This window comes from Oncorhynchus keta, unplaced genomic scaffold (assembly GCF_023373465.1).
Source record: "Oncorhynchus keta strain PuntledgeMale-10-30-2019 unplaced genomic scaffold, Oket_V2 Un_scaffold_2576_pilon_pilon, whole genome shotgun sequence".
Taxonomy (NCBI): Eukaryota; Metazoa; Chordata; class Actinopteri; order Salmoniformes; family Salmonidae; genus Oncorhynchus; species Oncorhynchus keta.
Window position 1 is genome coordinate 108,287 of NW_026290888.1, and position 21,714 is coordinate 130,000.

The 21,714-nt window shown below is 28.4% G+C and overlaps 1 protein-coding gene across 1 annotated transcript in view; it reads left to right on the top strand.

Annotated features, from left to right (window-relative positions):
- Window positions 1-503: 503 nt before the first annotated feature.
- Window positions 504-21,714, top strand: part of LOC127928278 (unconventional myosin-XV-like) — a 55,969-nt gene continuing 34,758 nt past the window's right edge. The window contains exons 1-3 of the mRNA XM_052515437.1: window positions 504-518; window positions 934-1,015; window positions 16,862-17,018. Coding sequence (XP_052371397.1) covers window positions 504-518; window positions 934-1,015; window positions 16,862-17,018 — 254 coding nt within the window. The remainder of the gene's footprint in view (window positions 519-933; window positions 1,016-16,861; window positions 17,019-21,714) is intronic.

Below are 21,714 nucleotides of genomic sequence, written 5' to 3' on the forward strand. Positions count from 1 at the left end.
TGACTGTGGTGTATCTGCAGGATGTTAGGACTTCAGGTTGACTGTGGTGTACCTGCCCAGGTAACACTTCAGGTTGACTGTGGTGTATCTGCAGGTCAGGATGTTAGGACTTCAGGTTGACTGTGGTGTATCTGCAGGATGTTAGGACTTCAGGTTGACTGTGGTGTACCTGCCCAGGTAACACTTCAGGTTGACTGTGGTGTATCTGCAGGTCAGGACGTTAGGACTTCAGGTTGACTGTGGTGTATCTGCAGGATGTTAGGACTTCAGGTTGACTGTGGTGTATCTGCAGGTCAGGATGTTAGGACTTCAGGTTGACTGTGGTGTATCTGCAGGTCAGGATGTTAAGACTTCAGGTTGACTGTGGTGTATCTGCAGGATGTTAGGACTTCAGGTTGACTGTGGTGTATCTGCAGGATGTTAGGACTTCAGGTTGACTGTGGTGTATCTGCAGGTCAGGATGTTAAGACTTCAGGTTGACTGTAGTGTATCTGCAGGTCAGGATGTTAGGACTTCAGGTTGACTGTGGTGTATCTGCAGGACGTTAGGACTTCAGGTTGACTGTGGTGTATCTGCAGGTCAGGATGTTAGGACTTCAGGTTGACTGTGGTGTATCTGCAGGATGTTAGGACTTCAGGTTGACTGTGGTGTATCTGCAGGACGTTAGGACTTCAGGTTGACTGTGGTGTATCTGCAGGACGTTAGGACTTCAGGTTGACTGTGGTGTATCTGCAGGACGTTAGGACTTCAGGTTGACTGTGGTGTATCTGCAGGATGTTAGGACTTCAGGTTGACTGTGGTGTATCTGCAGGACGTTAGGACTTCAGGTTGACTGTGGTGTATCTGCAGGACGTTAGGACTTCAGGTTGACTGTGGTGTATCTGCAGGATGTTAGGACTTCAGGTGTGTGTTGTGTGGCTCCCTCCTCCTCAGGCCAAGACCGCAGGTAAAGACGCGCTTCCTCATCAGAAGTCTCCAGCCATCCCCATCAACAAGGAACCTGCAAGGAAGTTTGGTAATTCATTCATTAATAACATCACATGATTTATAACAATCAGACATTATATGATATATACCACAATCAGACATTATATGATATATACCACAATCAGACATTATATGATATATACCACAATCAGATATTATATGATATATAACAATCAGACATTATATGATATATAACAATCAGACATTATATGATATATACCACAATCAGACATTATATGATTTATACCAATCAGACATTATATGATATATACCAATCAGACATTATATGATATATACCACAATCAGACATTATATGATTTATACCACAATCAGACATTATATGATATATAACAATCAGACATTATATGATTTATAACAATCAGACATTATATGATATATACCACAATCAGACATTATATGATTTATACCAATCAGACATTATATGATATATACCAATCAGACATTATATGATTTATACCAATCAGACATTATATGATATATAACAATCAGACATTATATGATATATACCACAATCAGACATTATATGATATATACCACAATCAGACATTATATGATTTATACCAATCAGACATTATATGATATATACCAATCAGACATTATATGATATATACCACAATCAGACATTATATGATTTATACCAATCAGACATTATATGATATATACCAATCAGACATTATATGATATATACCACAATCAGACATTATATGATATATACCACAATCAGACATTATATGATTTATAACAATCAGACATTATATGATTTATACCACAATCAGACATTATATGATTTATAACAATCAGACATTATATGATATATAACAATCAGACATTATATGATTTATAACAATCAGACATTATATGATATATACCACAATCAGACATTATATGATATATACCACAATCAGACATTATATGATTTATAACAATCAGACATTATATGATTTATAACAATCAGACATTATATGATATATAACAATCAGACATTATATGATATATACCACAATCAGACATTATATGATATATACCACAATCAGACATTATATGATATATAACAATCAGACATTATATGATATATACCACAATCAGACATTATATGATTTATAACAATCAGACATTATATGATATTTACCACAATCAGACATTATATGATATATAACAATCAGACATTATAAGATATACCACAATCAGACATTATATGATATATACCACAATCAGACATTATATGATATATAACAATCAGACATTATATGATATATACCACAATCAGACATTATATGATATATAACAATCAGACATTATATGATATATAACAATCAGACATTATATGATATTTAACAATCAGACATTATATGATATATAACAATCAGACATTATATGATATTTACCACAATCAGACATTATATGATATATAACAATCAGACATTATACGATATTTACCACAATCAGACATTATATGATATATAACAATCAGACATTATATGATATTTACCACAATCAGACATTATATGATATATAACAATCAGACATTATATGATATATAACAATCAGACATTATATGATATTTACCACAATCAGACATTATATGATATATAACAATCAGACATTATATGATATATAACAATCAGACATTATATGATATATAACAATCAGACATTATATGATATATAACAATCAGACATTATATGATATATACCACAATCAGACATTATATGATATATACCACAATCAGACATTATATGATATATAACAATCAGACATTATATGATTATATGACATTATATGATTTATACCACAATCAGACATTATATGATTTATACCACAATCAGACATTATATGATATATACCACAATCAGACATTATATGATATATACCACAATCAGACATTATATGATTTATACCACAATCAGACATCATATGATATATACCACAATCAGACATTATATGATATATACCACAATCAGACATTATATGATTTATACCACAATCAGACATCATATGATATATACCACAATCAGACATTATATGATATATACCACAATCAGACATTATATGATATATAACAATCAGACATTATATGATTTATAACAATCAGACATTATATGATATATACCACAATCAGACATTATATGATTTATACCAATCAGACATTATATGATATATACCACAATCAGACATTATATGATTTATAACAATCAGACATTATATGATTTATAACAATCAGACATTATATGATATATACCACAATCAGACATTATATGATATATAACAATCAGACATTATATGATATATACCACAATCAGACATTATATGATTTATAACAATCAGACATTATATGATTTATAACAATCAGACATTATATGATATATACCACAATCAGACATTATATGATATATAACAATCAGACATTATATGATATATAACAATCAGACATTATATGATATATACCACAATCAGACATTATATGATTTATAACAATCAGACATTATATGATATATAACAATCAGACATTATATGATATATACCACAATCAGACATTATATGATATATACCACAATCAGACATTATATGATATATAACAATCAGACATTATATGATATATACCACAATCAGACATTATATGATATATACCACAATCAGACATTATATGATATATACCACAATCAGACATTATATGATATATAACAATCAGACATTATATGATATATACCACAATCAGACATTATATGATATATACCACAATCAGACATTATATGATATATAACAATCAGACATTATATGATATATACCACAATCAGACATTATATGATTTATAACAATCAGACATTATATGATTTATAACAATCAGACATTATATGATTTATAACAATCAGACATTATATGATATATAACAATCAGACATTATATGATTTATAACAATCAGACATTATATGATATATAACAATCAGACATTATATGATATATACCACAATCAGACATTATATGATATATAACAATCAGACATTATATGATTTATAACAATCAGACATTATATGATTTATAACAATCAGACATTATATGATATATAACAATCAGACATTATATGATATATACCACAATCAGACATTATATGATTTATAACAATCAGACATTATATGATTTATAACAATCAGACATTATATGATTTATAACAATCAGACATTATATGATATATACCATAATCAGACATTATATGATTTATAACAATCAGACATTATATGATATATAACAATCAGACATTATATGATATATACCACAATCAGACATTATATGATTTATAACAATCAGACATTATATGATATATACCACAATCAGACATTATATGATTTATAACAAGACATTATATGATATATAACAATCAGACATTATATGATATATAACAATCAGACATTATATGATTTATAACAATCAGACATTATATGATATATACCACAATCAGACATTATATGATATATACCACAATCAGACATTATATGATATATACCACAATCAGACATTATATGATATATAACAATCAGACATTATATGATATATAACAATCAGACATTATATGATATATAACAATCAGACATTATATGATATATAACAATCAGACATTATATGATATATAACAATCAGACATTATATGATATATACCACAATCAGACATTATATGATATATACCACAATCAGACATTATATGATATATAACAATCAGACATTATATGATATATACCACAATCAGACATTATATGATATATACCACAATCAGACATTATATGATTTATAACAATCAGACATTATATGATTTATACCACAATCAGACATTATATGATATATACCACAATCAGACATTATATGATATATACCACAATCAGACATTATATGATATATACCACAATCAGACATTATATGATATATACCACAATCAGACATTATATGATATATACCACAATCAGACATTATATGATATATCAGACACAATCAGACATTATATGATATATACCACAATCAGACATTATATGATATATAACAATCAGACATTATATGATATATACCACAATCAGACATTATATGATATATACCACAATCAGACATTATATGATATATACCACAATCAGACATTATATGATATATAACAATCAGACATTATATGATATATACCACAATCAGACATTATATGATATATACCACAATCAGACATTATATGATATATAACAATCAGACATTATATGATATATAACAATCAGACATTATATGATATATACCACAATCAGACATTATATGATTTATACCACAATCAGACATTATATGATTTATAACAATCAGACATTATATGATATATAACAATCAGACATTATATGATATATACCACAATCAGACATTATATGATATATACATTATATGATATATCAGACATTATATGATATATACCACAATCAGACATTATATGATATATACCACAATCAGACATTATATGATATATACCACAATCAGACATTATATGATTATAACAATGACATTATATGATATATAACAATCAGACATTATATGATATATAACAATCAGACATTATATGATTTATAACAATCAGACATTATATGATATATAACAATCAGACATTATATGATATATAACAATCAGACATTATATGATATATATATAATCAGACATTATATGATATATACCATTATACAATCAGACATTATATGATATATACCACAATCAGACATTATATGATATATACCACAATCAGACATTATATGATATATAACAATCAGACATTATATGATATATACCACAATCAGACATTATATGATATATAACAATCAGACATTATATGATATATAACAATCAGACATTATATGATATATACCACAATCAGACATTATATGATATATACCACAATCAGACATTATATGATATATACCACAATCAGACATTATATGATATATACCACAATCAGACATTATATGATATATACCACAATCAGACATTATATGATATATAACAATCAGACATTATATGATATATAACAATCAGACATTATATGATATATACCACAATCAGACATTATATGATTTATAACAATCAGACATTATATGATATATAACAATCAGACATTATATGATATATACCACAATCAGACATTATATGATATATACCACAATCAGACATTATATGATATATACCACAATCAGACATTATATGATTTATAACAATCAGACATTATATGATATATAACAATCAGACATTATATGATTTATAACAATCAGACATTATATGATATATACCACAATCAGACATTATATGATTTATAACAATCAGACATTATATGATATATACCACAATCAGACATTATATGATATATAACAATCAGACATTATATGATATATAACAATCAGACATTATATGATATATAACACAATCAGACATTATATGATATATACCACAAGTAGACATTATATGATTTATAACAATCAGACATTATATGATATACAACAATCAGACATTATATGATTTATAACAATCAGACATTATATGATTTATAACAATCAGACATTATATGATTTATAACAATCAGACATTATATGATTTATAACAATCAGACATTATATGATTTATAACAATCAGACATTATATGATATATACCACAATCAGACATTATATGATTTATAACAATCAGACATTATATGATATATAACAATCAGACATTATATGATATATACCACAATCAGACATTATATGATTTATAACAATCAGACATTATATGATATATACCACAATCAGACATTATATGATATATACCACAATCAGACATTATATGATATATACCACAATCAGACATTATATGATATATAACAATCAGACATTATATGATTTATAACAATCAGACATTATATGATATATACCACAATCAGACATTATATGATTTATAACAATCAGACATTATATGATATATACCACAATCAGACATTATATGATATATACCACAATCAGACATTATATGATATACCACAATCAGACATTATATGATATATACCACAATCAGACATTATATGATATATAACAATCAGACATTATATGATTTATAACAATCAGACATTATATGATTTATAACAATCAGACATTATATGATATATAACAATCAGACATTATATGATATATACCACAATCAGACATTATATGATATATACCACAATCAGACATTATATGATATATACATTATATGACAATCAGACATTATATGATATATACCACAATCAGACATTATATGATATATAACAATCAGACATTATATGATATATACCACAATCAGACATTATATGATATATACCACAATCAGACATTATATGATATATACCACAATCAGACATTATATGATATATACCACAATCAGACATTATATGATTTATACCACAATCAGACATTATATGATATATAACAATCAGACATTATATGATTTATAACAATCAGACATTATATGATATATACCACAATCAGACATTATATGATTTATAACAATCAGACATTATATGATTTATAACAATCAGACATTATATGATTTATAACAATCAGACATTATATGATATATAACAATCAGACATTATATGATATATACCACAATCAGACATTATATGATATATAACAATCAGACATTATATGATTTATAACAATCAGACATTATATGATATATAACAATCAGACATTATATGATTATATGATTTATAACAATCAGACATTATATGATTTATAACAATCAGACATTATATGATATATAACAATCAGACATTATATGATATATACCACAATCAGACATTATATGACATTATATATACCACAATCAGACATTATATGATTTATAACAATCAGACATTATATGATATATACCACAATCAGACATTATATGATTTATAACAATCAGACATTATATGATATATAACAATCAGACATTATATTATATGATATGATATATACCACAATCAGACATTATATGATATATACCACAATCAGACATTATATGATATATACCACAATCAGACATTATATGATTATAACAATCAGACATTATATGATTTATAACAATCAGACATTATATGATATATAACAATCAGACATTATATGATATATATAACAATCAGACATTATATGATATATAACAATCAGACATTATATGATATATACCACAATCAGACATTATATGATATATAACAATCAGACATTATATGATATATAACAATCAGACATTATATGATATATAACAATCAGACATTATATGATATATAACAATCAGACATTATATGATATATAACAATCAGACATTATATGATATATACCACAATCAGACATTATATGATATATAACAATCAGACATTATATGATATATACCACAATCAGACATTATATGATATATACCACAATCAGACATTATATGATATATAACAATCAGACATTATATGATTTATAACAATCAGACATTATATGATATATAACAATCAGACATTATATGATATATAACAATCAGACATTATATGATTTATAACAATCAGACATTATATGATATATAACAATCAGACATTATATGATATATACCACAATCAGACATTATATGATATATACCACAATCAGACATTATATGATATATACCACAATCAGACATTATATGATATATAACAATCAGACATTATATGATATATACCACAATCAGACATTATATGATATATAACAATCAGACATTATATGATATATACCACAATCAGACATTATATGATATATACCACAATCAGACATTATATGATATATAACAATCAGACATTATATGATATATAACAATCAGACATTATATGATATATAACAATCAGACATTATATGATATATAACAATCAGACATTATATGATATATAACAATCAGACATTATATGATATATACCACAATCAGACATTATATGATATATAACAATCAGACATTATATGATATATACCACAATCAGACATTATATGATATATAACAATCAGACATTATATGATATATACCACAATCAGACATTATATGATATATAACAATCAGACATTATATGATATATAACAATCAGACATTATATGATATTTACCACAATCAGACATTATATGATATATAACAATCAGACATTATATGATATATAACAATCAGACATTATATGATATTTACCACAATCAGACATTATATGATATATAACAATCAGACATTATATGATATATACCACAATCAGACATTATATGATATATACCACAATCAGACATTATATGATATATACCACAATCAGACATTATATGATATATAACAATCAGACATTATATGATTTATACCACAATCAGACATTATATGATTTATACCACAATCAGACATTATATGATATATACCACAATCAGACATTATATGATATATACCACAATCAGACATTATATGATATATAACAATCAGACATTATATGATATATACCACAATCAGACATTATATGATATATACCACAATCAGACATTATATGATTTATAACAATCAGACATTATATGATATATACCACAATCAGACATTATATGATATATACCACAATCAGACATTATATGATATATAACAATCAGACATTATATGATTTATAACAATCAGACATTATATGATATATACCACAATCAGACATTATATGATATATACCACAATCAGACATTATATGATATATACCACAATCAGACATTATATGATTTATAACAATCAGACATTATATGATTTATAACAATCAGACATTATATGATATATACCACAATCAGACATTATATGATATATAACAATCAGACATTATATGATATATACCACAATCAGACATTATATGATTTATAACAATCAGACATTATATGATTTATAACAATCAGACATTATATGATATATCAGACATTATATGACCACAATCAGACATTATATGATATATATATACAATCAGACATTATATGATATATAACAATCAGACATTATATGATATATAACAATCAGACATTATATGATTTATAACAATCAGACATTATATGATATATACCACAATCAGACATTATATGATATATACCACAATCAGACATTATATGATATATACCACAATCAGACATTATATGATATATACCACAATCAGACATTATATGATATATACCACAATCAGACATTATATGATATATACCACAATCAGACATTATATGATATATACCACAATCAGACATTATATGATATATAACAATCAGACATTATATGATATATACCACAATCAGACATTATATGATATATAACAATCAGACATTATATGATATATAACAATCAGACATTATATGATATATACCACAATCAGACATTATATGATTTATAACAATCAGACATTATATGATTTATAACAATCAGACATTATATGATTTATAACAATCATGATATATACCACAATCAGACATTATATGATATATACCACAATCAGACATTATATGATATATACCACAATCAGACATTATATGATATATACCACAATCAGACATTATATGATATATACCACAATCAGACATTATATGATATATAACAATCAGACATTATATGATATATAACAATCAGACATTATATGATATATACCACAATCAGACATTATATGATATATACCACAATCAGACATTATATGATATATAACAATCAGACATTATATGATATATAACAATCAGACATTATATGATATATACCACAATCAGACATTATATGATTTATAACAATCAGATATTATATGATATATAACAATCAGACATTATATGATATATAACAATCAGATATTATATGATATATACCACAATCAGACATTATATGATTTATACCACCATCAGACATTATATGATATATACCACAATCAGACATTATATGATATATACCACAATCAGACATTATATGATATATACCACAATCAGACATTATATGATTTATAACAATCAGACATTATATGATATATAACAATCAGACATTATATGATATATAACAATCAGACATTATATGATTTATAACAATCAGACATTATATGATATATACCACAATCAGACATTATATGATATATACCACAATCAGACATTATATGATATATAACAATCAGACATTATATGATATATACAGACATTACAATCAAGACATTATATGATATATACCACAATCAGACATTATATGATATATAACAATCAGACATTATATGATATATAACAATCAGACATTATATGATATATAACAATCAGACATTATATGATATATACCACAATCAGACATTATATGATATATAACAATCAGACATTATATGATATATACCACAATCAGATATACCACAATCAGACATTATATGATATATACCACAATCAGACATTATATGATATATAACAATCAGACATTATATGATATATACCACAATCAGACATTATATGATTTATAACAATCAGACATTATATGATATATAACAATCAGACATTATATGATATATACCACAATCAGACATTATATGATATATAACAATCAGACATTATATGATATATAACAATCAGACATTATATGATATATACCACAATCAGACATTATATGATATATACCACAATCAGACATTATATGATATATAACAATCAGACATTATATGATATATAACAATCAGACATTATATGATATATAACAATCAGACATTATATGATATATAACAATCAGACATTATATGATATATAACAATCAGACATTATATGATATATACCACAATCAGACATTATATGATATATAACAATCAGACATTATATGATTATAACAATCAGACATTATATGATATATAACAATCAGACATTATATGATATATAACAATCAGACATTATATGATATATACCACAATCAGACATTATATGATTTATAACAATCAGACATTATATGATATATACCACAATCAGACATTATATGATATATAACAATCAGACATTATATGATATATACCACAATCAGACATTATATGATATATACCACAACCACAATCAGACATTATATGATATATAACAATCAGACATTATATGATATATAACAATCAGACATTATATGATATATACCACAATCAGACATTATATGATATATAACAATCAGACATTATATGATATATAACAATCAGACATTATATGATATATAACAATCAGACATTATATGATATATAACAATCAGACATTATATGATATATAACAATCAGACATTATATGATATATAACAATCAGACATTATATGATATATAACAATCAGACATTATATGATATATAACAATCAGACATTATATGATATATACCACAATCAGACATTATATGATATATAACAATCAGACATTATATCAGACATTATATATATACCACAATCAGACATTATATGATTATACCACAATCAGACATTATATGATATATATCAGACATTATATGATATATACCACAATCAGACATTATATGATATATACCACAATCAGACATTATATGATATATACCACAATCAGACATTATATGATATATAACAATCAGACATTATATGATATATAACAATCAGACATTATATGATATATAACAATCAGACATTATATGATTATATAACAATCAGACATTATATGATATATATACATTATATGATATATACCACAATCAGACATTACAATCAGACATTATATGATATATACCACAATCAGACATTATATGATATATAACAATCAGACATTATATGATATATAACAATCAGACATTATATGATATATAACAATCAGACATTATATGATTTATAACAATCAGACATTATATGATATATACCACAATCAGACATTATATGATATATACCACAATCAGACATTATATGATATATAACAATCAGACATTATATGATATATACCACAATCAGACATTATATGATATATACCACAATCAGACATTATATGATATATACCACAATCAGACATTATATGATATATAACAATCAGACATTATATGATATATAACAATCAGACATTATATGATATATACCACAATCAGACATTATATGATATATAACAATCAGACATTATATGATATATACCACAATCAGACATTATATGATATATACCACAATCAGACATTATATGATATATACCACAATCAGACATTATATGATATATAACAATCAGACATTATATGATTTATAACAATCAGACATTATATGATATATAACAATCAGACATTATATGATATATAACAATCAGACATTATATGATATATACCACAATCAGACATTATATGATATATACCACAATCAGACATTATATGATATATACCACAATCAGACATTATATGATATATACCACAATCAGACATTATATGATATATACCACAATCAGACATTATATGATATATACCACAATCAGACATTATATGATATATACCACAATCAGACATTATATGATATATACCACAATCAGACATTATATGATATATAACAATCAGACATTATATGATATATACCACAATCAGACATTATATGATATATAACAATCAGACATTATATGATATATACCACAATCAGACATTATATGATATATAACAATCAGACATTATATGATATATACCACAATCAGACATTATATGATATATACCACAATCAGACATTATATGATATATACCACAATCAGACATTATATGATATATACCACAATCAGACATTATATGATATATACAATCAGACATTATATGATTTATAACAATCAGACATTATATGATATATACCACAATCAGACATTATATGATATATACCACAATCAGACATTATATGATATATAACAATCAGACATTATATGATTTATAACAATCAGACATTATATGATATATACCACAATCAGACATTATATGATATATAACAATCAGACATTATATGATATATACCACAATCAGACATTATATGATATATACCACAATCAGACATTATATGATTTATAACAATCAGACATTATATGATATATAACAATCAGACATTATATGATATATACCACAATCAGACATTATATGATATATAACAATCAGACATTATATGATTTATAACAATCAGACATTATATGATATATAACAATCAGACATTATATGATATATAACAATCAGACATTATATGATTTATAACAATCAGACATTATATGATATATAACAATCAGACATTATATGATATATAACAATCAGACATTATATGATTTATAACAATCAGACATTATATGATATATAACAATCAGACATTATATGATATATACAGACACAATCAGACATTATATGATTTATACCACAATATAACAATCAGACATTATATGATATATAACAATCAGACATTATATGATATATAACAATCAGACATTATATGATATATACCACAATCAGACATTATATGATATATACCACAATCAGACATTATATGATATATACCACAATCAGACATCATATGATTTATAACAATCAGACATCACATGATTTATACCACAATCAGACATTATATGATTTATAACAATCAGACATTATATGATATATACCACAATCAGACATTATATGATATATACCACAATCAGACATTATATGATATATACCACAATCAGACATTATATGATATATACCACAATCAGACATTATATGATATATACCACAATCAGACATTATATGATATATACCACAATCAGACATTATATGATATATACCACAATCAGACATTATATGATATATACCACAATCAGACATTATATGATATATACCACAATCAGACATTATATGATATATAACAATCAGACATTATATGATATATACCACAATCAGACATTATATGATATATACCACAATCAGACATTATATGATATATACCACAATCAGACATTATATGATATATAACAATCAGACATTATATGATATATACCACAATCAGACATTATATGATATATACCACAATCAGACATTATATGATATATACCACAATCAGACATTATATGATATATAACAATCAGACATTATATGATATATACCACAATCAGACATTATATGATATATACCACAATCAGACATTATATGATTTATAACAATCAGACATTATATGATATATACAATCAGACAATCAGACATTATATGATATATACCACAATCAGACATTATATGATATATAACAATCAGACATTATATGATATATACCACAATCAGACATTATATGATATATACCACAATCAGACATTATATGATATATAACAATCAGACATTATATGATATATACCACAATCAGACATTATATGATATATACCACAATCAGACATTATATGATATATACCACAATCAGACATTATATGATATATACCACAATCAGACATTATATGATATATACCACAATCAGACATTATATGATATATACCACAATCAGACATTATATGATTTATAACAATCAGACATTATATGATTTATAACAATCAGACATTATATGATATATACCACAATCAGACATTATATGATATATACCACAATCAGACATTATATGATTTATACCACAATCAGACATTATATGATATATACAATCAGACATTATATGATTTATCAGACATTATATGATATATACAATCAGACACAATCAGACATTATATGATTTATACCACAATCAGACATTATATGATATATAACAATCAGACATTATATGATATATACCACAATCAGACATTATATGATATATACCACAATCAGACATTATATGATTTATACCACAATCAGACATTATATGATATATAACAATCAGACATTATATGATATATACCACAATCAGACATTATATGATATATACCACAATCAGACATTATATGATATATAACAATCAGACATTATATGATTTATAACAATCAGACATTATATGATATATACCACAATCAGACATTATATGATATATACCACAATCAGACATTATATGATTTATAACAATCAGACATTATATGATATATACCACAATCAGACATTATATGATATATACCACAATCAGACATTATATGATATATACCACAATCAGACATTATATGATATATACCACAATCAGACATTATATGATTTATAACAATCAGACATTATATGATATATACCACAATCAGACATTATATGATATATACCACAATCAGACATTATATGATATATACCACAATCAGACATTATATGATATATACCACAATCAGACATTATATGATATATACCACAATCAGACATTATATGATATATACCACAATCAGACATTATATGATATATACCACAATCAGACATTATATGATATATACCACAATCAGACATTATATGATATATACCACAATCAGACATTATATGATTTATAACAATCAGACATTATATGATATATACCACAATCAGACATTATATGATTTATAACAATCAGACATTATATGATATATACCACAATCAGACATTCCAGTCCTCTCTCCCCAGTGGTGACCAGTCCTCTCTCCCCAGTGGTGACCAGTCCTCTCTCCCCAGTGGTGACCAGTCCTCTCTCCCCTGTGGTGACCAGTCCTCTCTCCCCAGTGGTGACCAGTCCTCTCTCCCCAGTGGTGACCAGTCCTCTCTCCCCAGTGGTGACCAGTCCTCTCTCCCCAGTGGTGACCAGTCCTCTCTCCCCAGTGGTGACCAGTCCTCTCTCCCCTGTGATGACCAGTCCTCTCTCCCCAGTGGTGACCAGTCCTCTCTCCCCGGTGGTGACCAGTCCTCTCTCCCCAGTGGTGACCAGTCCTCTCTCCCCAGTGGTGACCAGTCCTCTCTCCCCAGTGGTGACCAGTCCTCTCTCTCCCTATGTGATGTGTAGCCCCGGTGGTGACCAGTCCTGCTCCCCCTGCTGCTGAGGTGGTGAAGTCATCAGTGTTGCCTCAGGTAGACATCGTACCCAGCAGTAACATCAAGGATATCATCAGACAGTATGACTCTCCTCCGCCCGTGACTGATGCTCTACCGCCCGGCAAGAGGTCAGAGGTCACACACACACAGTGCTCAGCATCATGAAAACTCTATTCTAACTTCAGACTACTCTGCTTCTATTCAGTTTCCATTCAGCTTCTATTAAATTTGCATACATATTCTATTCATCCTTATTCATTTTTTCCCCTTTTATTTCACCTTTATTTAACCAGGTATATATTATATATATTATTATATATTATATATATAACCCTTTATTTAACCAGGTAGGCCAGTTGAGAACAAGTTCTCGTTTACAACTGCGATCTGGCCAAGATAAAGCAAAGCAGTGCGACACAAACAACAACACAGAATTACACGATGGAGCAAAACAAACATACAGTCAATAATACAATAGAAAAAGTATATATACATTGTGTGCAAATGAGGTAAGATAAGGGAGGTAAGGCAATAAATAGGCCATAGTGGTTAAATAATTACAATATATCAATTAAACACTGGAGTGATAGATGTGCAGAAGATAGATAGATGACCTGGAGCCAGTAGGTTTGGCGACGAATATGAAGCGAGGGACAGCCAATGAGAGCATACAGGTAGCAGTGGTGGGTAGTGTATGGGGCTTTGGTGACGAAACGAATGGCACTCTGATAGACTGCATCCAATTTGCTGAGTAGTGTGTTGGAGGCTATTTTGTAAATGACATCGCTGAAGTCAAGGATCGGTAGGATAGTCAGCTTTACGAGGGTATGTTTGGCAGCGTGAGTGAAGGATGTTTTGTTGTGAAATAGAAAGCAAGCAAATTCTAGATTTAATTTTGAATTGGAGATGCTCAATATGAGTCCGGAAGAAGAGGGTTATGGGGGAGTCTTGGGCAACTTGCTGTTGGGGGTGCATAGCTGTTGACCGGGGTAGGGGTAGCCAGGTGGAAAGCATGGCCAGCAGTAGAAAAATGCTTCTTGAAATTCTCTATTATCGTAGATTTATCAGTGTTAACAGTGTTTCCTAGCCAGCTGGGAGGAGGTGCTCTTATTCTCCATGGATTTTTGGAGTTTGTAATACAGGATGCATATTCCTGTTTGAAAAGCCTTGGCTTTAGTTGAATAGCATGTTACCTTTCCCTCTGGTAGGAGACTGTAGTTGAATAGCATGACTGTCTGTGTATATTGGTTTCTAACTTCCCTGAAGAGTTGCATATCACGGGGGCTATTCGATGCTAATGCAGAACACCACAGGATGTTTTTGTGCTGGTCGAGGGCAGTCAGGTCTGGAGTGAACCAAGGGCTATATCTGTTCCTGGTTCCAAATTTTTTGAAAGGGGCATGCTTATTTAAGATGGTGAGGAAGGCATTTTTAAAGAATGACCAGGCATCCTCTACTGACGGGAGGAGGTCAATATCCTTCCAGGATACCCGGGCCGGGTCGATTAGAAATGCCTGCTCGCTGAAGTGTTTCAGGGAGCATTTGACAGTGATGAGTGGAGGTCCTTCTGTGGCTCAGTTGGTAGAGCATGGCGCTTGTAACGCCAGGGTAGTGGGTTCGATCCCCGGGACCACCCATACGTAGAATGTATGCACACATGACTGTAAGTCGCTTTGGATAAAAGCGTCTGCTAAATGGCATATATATATATAGGTCGTTTGAATGCAGATGCAGGCAATCAGGGTGCCGTTTGGGGCCGTTCGGTAGTCACTACTACGCTAGGCGAGCAGGGGACACAGCGTTTGGAAAAGTTAGTGGGCCGGGGCCAGTAGATGGTTCTGCAGCGACATTGTAACAGAATAGCCTGTTGAGACCACATCAGGCGATCACGTCGGCAGTCCAGTCGTGATGGATCGGCGGGGCTCTGTGTCGAAAATAAATTGGCAAAGGAGGTATTGTAGCCCTAGAATTTTCTGGTATATGGGTCTAGCTCGAGGCTAGCTCAAGGCTAACTGGTGCTTGCTTCGGGACGGAGCCGTTAGCTAACAGTAGCCAGTCGTTTGCAGCTAGCTAGCTGTAATGATCCGGAGTGGCAGGAATCCGGTGATGTGGTAGAGAGAAGCAGTCCGATATGTTCTGGGTTGATATTGCGCTGGGCAGACTGGCAGGTGATTGTCCGAGCTAAGAATGGCTGATGACAGGGGGAAAAGGTGAGGACTCATGTCCTTATTCAGTCAGTATTATTTAGTCTTATTTAGTCTTATTCAGTCTTATTCAGTCTTATTCAGTCAGTCTTATTCAGTCAGTCTTATTTAGTCTTATTCCGTCAGTCTTATTCAGTCAGTCTTATTCAGTCTTATTCAGTCAGTCTTATTTAGTCAGTTTCAGTCAGTCTTATTTAGTCTTATTCAGTCAGTCTTATTCAGTCAGTCTTATTCAGTCAGTCTTATTTAGTCTTATTCAGTCAGTCTTATTTAGTCTTATTCAGTCAGTCTTATTCAGTCAGTCTTATTTAGTCTTATTCAGTCAGTCTTATTTAGTCTTATTCAGTCAGTCTTATTTAGTCTTATTCAGTCAGTCTTATTCAGTCAGTCTTATTCAGTCTTATTCAGTCAGTCTTATTCAGTCAGTCTTATTTAGTCAGTCTTATTTAGTCTTATTCAGTCAGTCTTATTTAGTCAGTCTTATTTAGTCTTATTCAGTCAGTCTTATTCAGTCAGTCTTATTTAGTCTTATTCAGTCAGTCTTATTCAGTCAGTCTTATTTAGTCTTATTCAGTCAGTCTTATTCAGTCTTATTCAGTCTTATTCAGTCAGTCTTATTCAGTCTTATTCAGTCAGTCTTATTCAGTCAGTCTTATTCAGTCAGTCTTATTTAGTCTTATTCAGTCAGTCTTATTTAGTCAGTCTTATTCAGTCTTATTCAGTCAGTCTTATTCAGTCAGTCTTATTCAGTCAGTCTTATTTAGTCTTATTCAGTCAGTCTTATTCAGTCTTATTCAGTCAGTCTTATTCAGCTAGTCTTATTCAGTCAGTCTTATTCAGTCAGTCTTATTTAGTCTTATTCAGTCAGTCTTATTCAGTCAGTCTTATTTAGTCAGTCTTATTTAGTCTTATTCAGTCAGTCTTATTCAGTCAGTCTTATTCAGTCAGTCGTATTCAATCATTCTTATTTAGTCTTATTCAGTCCGTCTTATTCAGTCAGTCTTATTTAGTTTTATTCAGTCAGTCTTATTTAGTCTTATTCAGTCAGTCTTATTCAGTCAGTCTTGTTTAGTCTCATTCAGTCAGTCTTATTTAGTCTTATTCAGTCAGTCTTATTTAGTCTTATTCAGTCAGTCTTATTCAGTCAGTCTTATTCAGTCAGTCTTATTTAGTCTTATTCAGTCAGTCTTATTCAGTCAGTCTTATTTAGTCAGTCTTATTTAGTCTTGTTCAGTCAGTCTTATTTTGTCTTATTCAGTCAATCTTATTTAGTCTTATTCAGTCAGTCTTATTCAGTCAGTATTATTCAGTCAGTCTTATTTAGTCAGTCTTATTTCATCTTATTCAGTCAGTCTTATCTAGTCTTATTCAGTCAGTCTTATTTAGTCTTATTCAGTCAGTCTTATTTAGTCTTATTCAGTCAGTCTTATTTAGTCTTATTCAGTCAGTCTTATTCAGTCAGTCTTATTTAGTATTATTCAGTCATTCTTATTCAGTCAGTCTTATTTAGTCTTATTCAGTCAGTCTTATTCAGTTAGTCTCATTTAGTCTTATTCAGTCAGTCTTAATCAGTCAGTATTATTTAGTCTTATTCAGTCAGTCTTATTCAGTCAGTCTGATTTAGTCTTATTCAGACAGTCTTATTCAGTCAGTCTTATTTAGTCTTATTCAGTCAGTCTTATTTAGTCTTATTCAGTCAGTCTTATTCAGTCTTATTCAGTCAGTCTTATTCAGTGAGTCTTATTTCAGTCTTATTCAGTCAGTCTTATTTAGTCTTATTCAGTCAGTCTTATTCAGTGAGTCTTATTCAGTCAGTCTTATTCAGTCAGTCTTATTTAGTCTTATTCAGTCAGTCTTATTCAGTCAGTCTTATTTAGTCAGTCTTATTTAGTCTTATTCAGTCAGTCTTATTTAGTCAGTCTTATTCAGTCTTATTCAGTCAGTCTTATTCAGTCAGTCTTATTCAGTCAGTCTTATTTAGTCTTATTCAGTCAGTCTTATTCAGTCTTATTCAGTCAGTCTTATTCAGTCAGTCTTATTTAGTCAGTCTTATTCAGTCAGTCTTATTTAGTCTTATTCAGTCAGTCTTATTCAGTCAGTCTTATTCAGTCAGTCTTATTTAGTCTTATTCAGTCAGTCTTATTCAGTCAGTCTTATTTAGTCTTATTCAGTCAGTCTTATTCAGTCAGTCTTATTCAGTCAGTCTTATTTAGTCTTATTCAGTCAGTCTTATTCAGTCTTATTCAGTCAGTCTTATTCAGTCAGTCTTATTTAGTCAGTCTTATTCAGTCAGTCTTATTTAGTCTTATTCAGTCAGTCTTATTTAGTCTTATTCAGTCAGTCTTATTCAGTCTTATTCAGTCAGTCTTATTCAGTCAGTCTTATTTAGTCTTATTCAGTCAGTCTTATTCAGTCAGTCTTATTCAGTCAGTCTTATTTAGTCTTATTCAGTCAGTCTTATTTAGTCTTATTCAGTCAGTCTTATTTAGTCTTATTCAGTCAGTCTTATTTAGTCAGTCTTATTCAGTCAGTCTTATTTAGTCAGTCTTATTTCATCTTATTCAGTCAGTCAGTCTTTTCAGTCAGTCTCATTCAGTCAGTCTTATTTCAGTCTTATTCA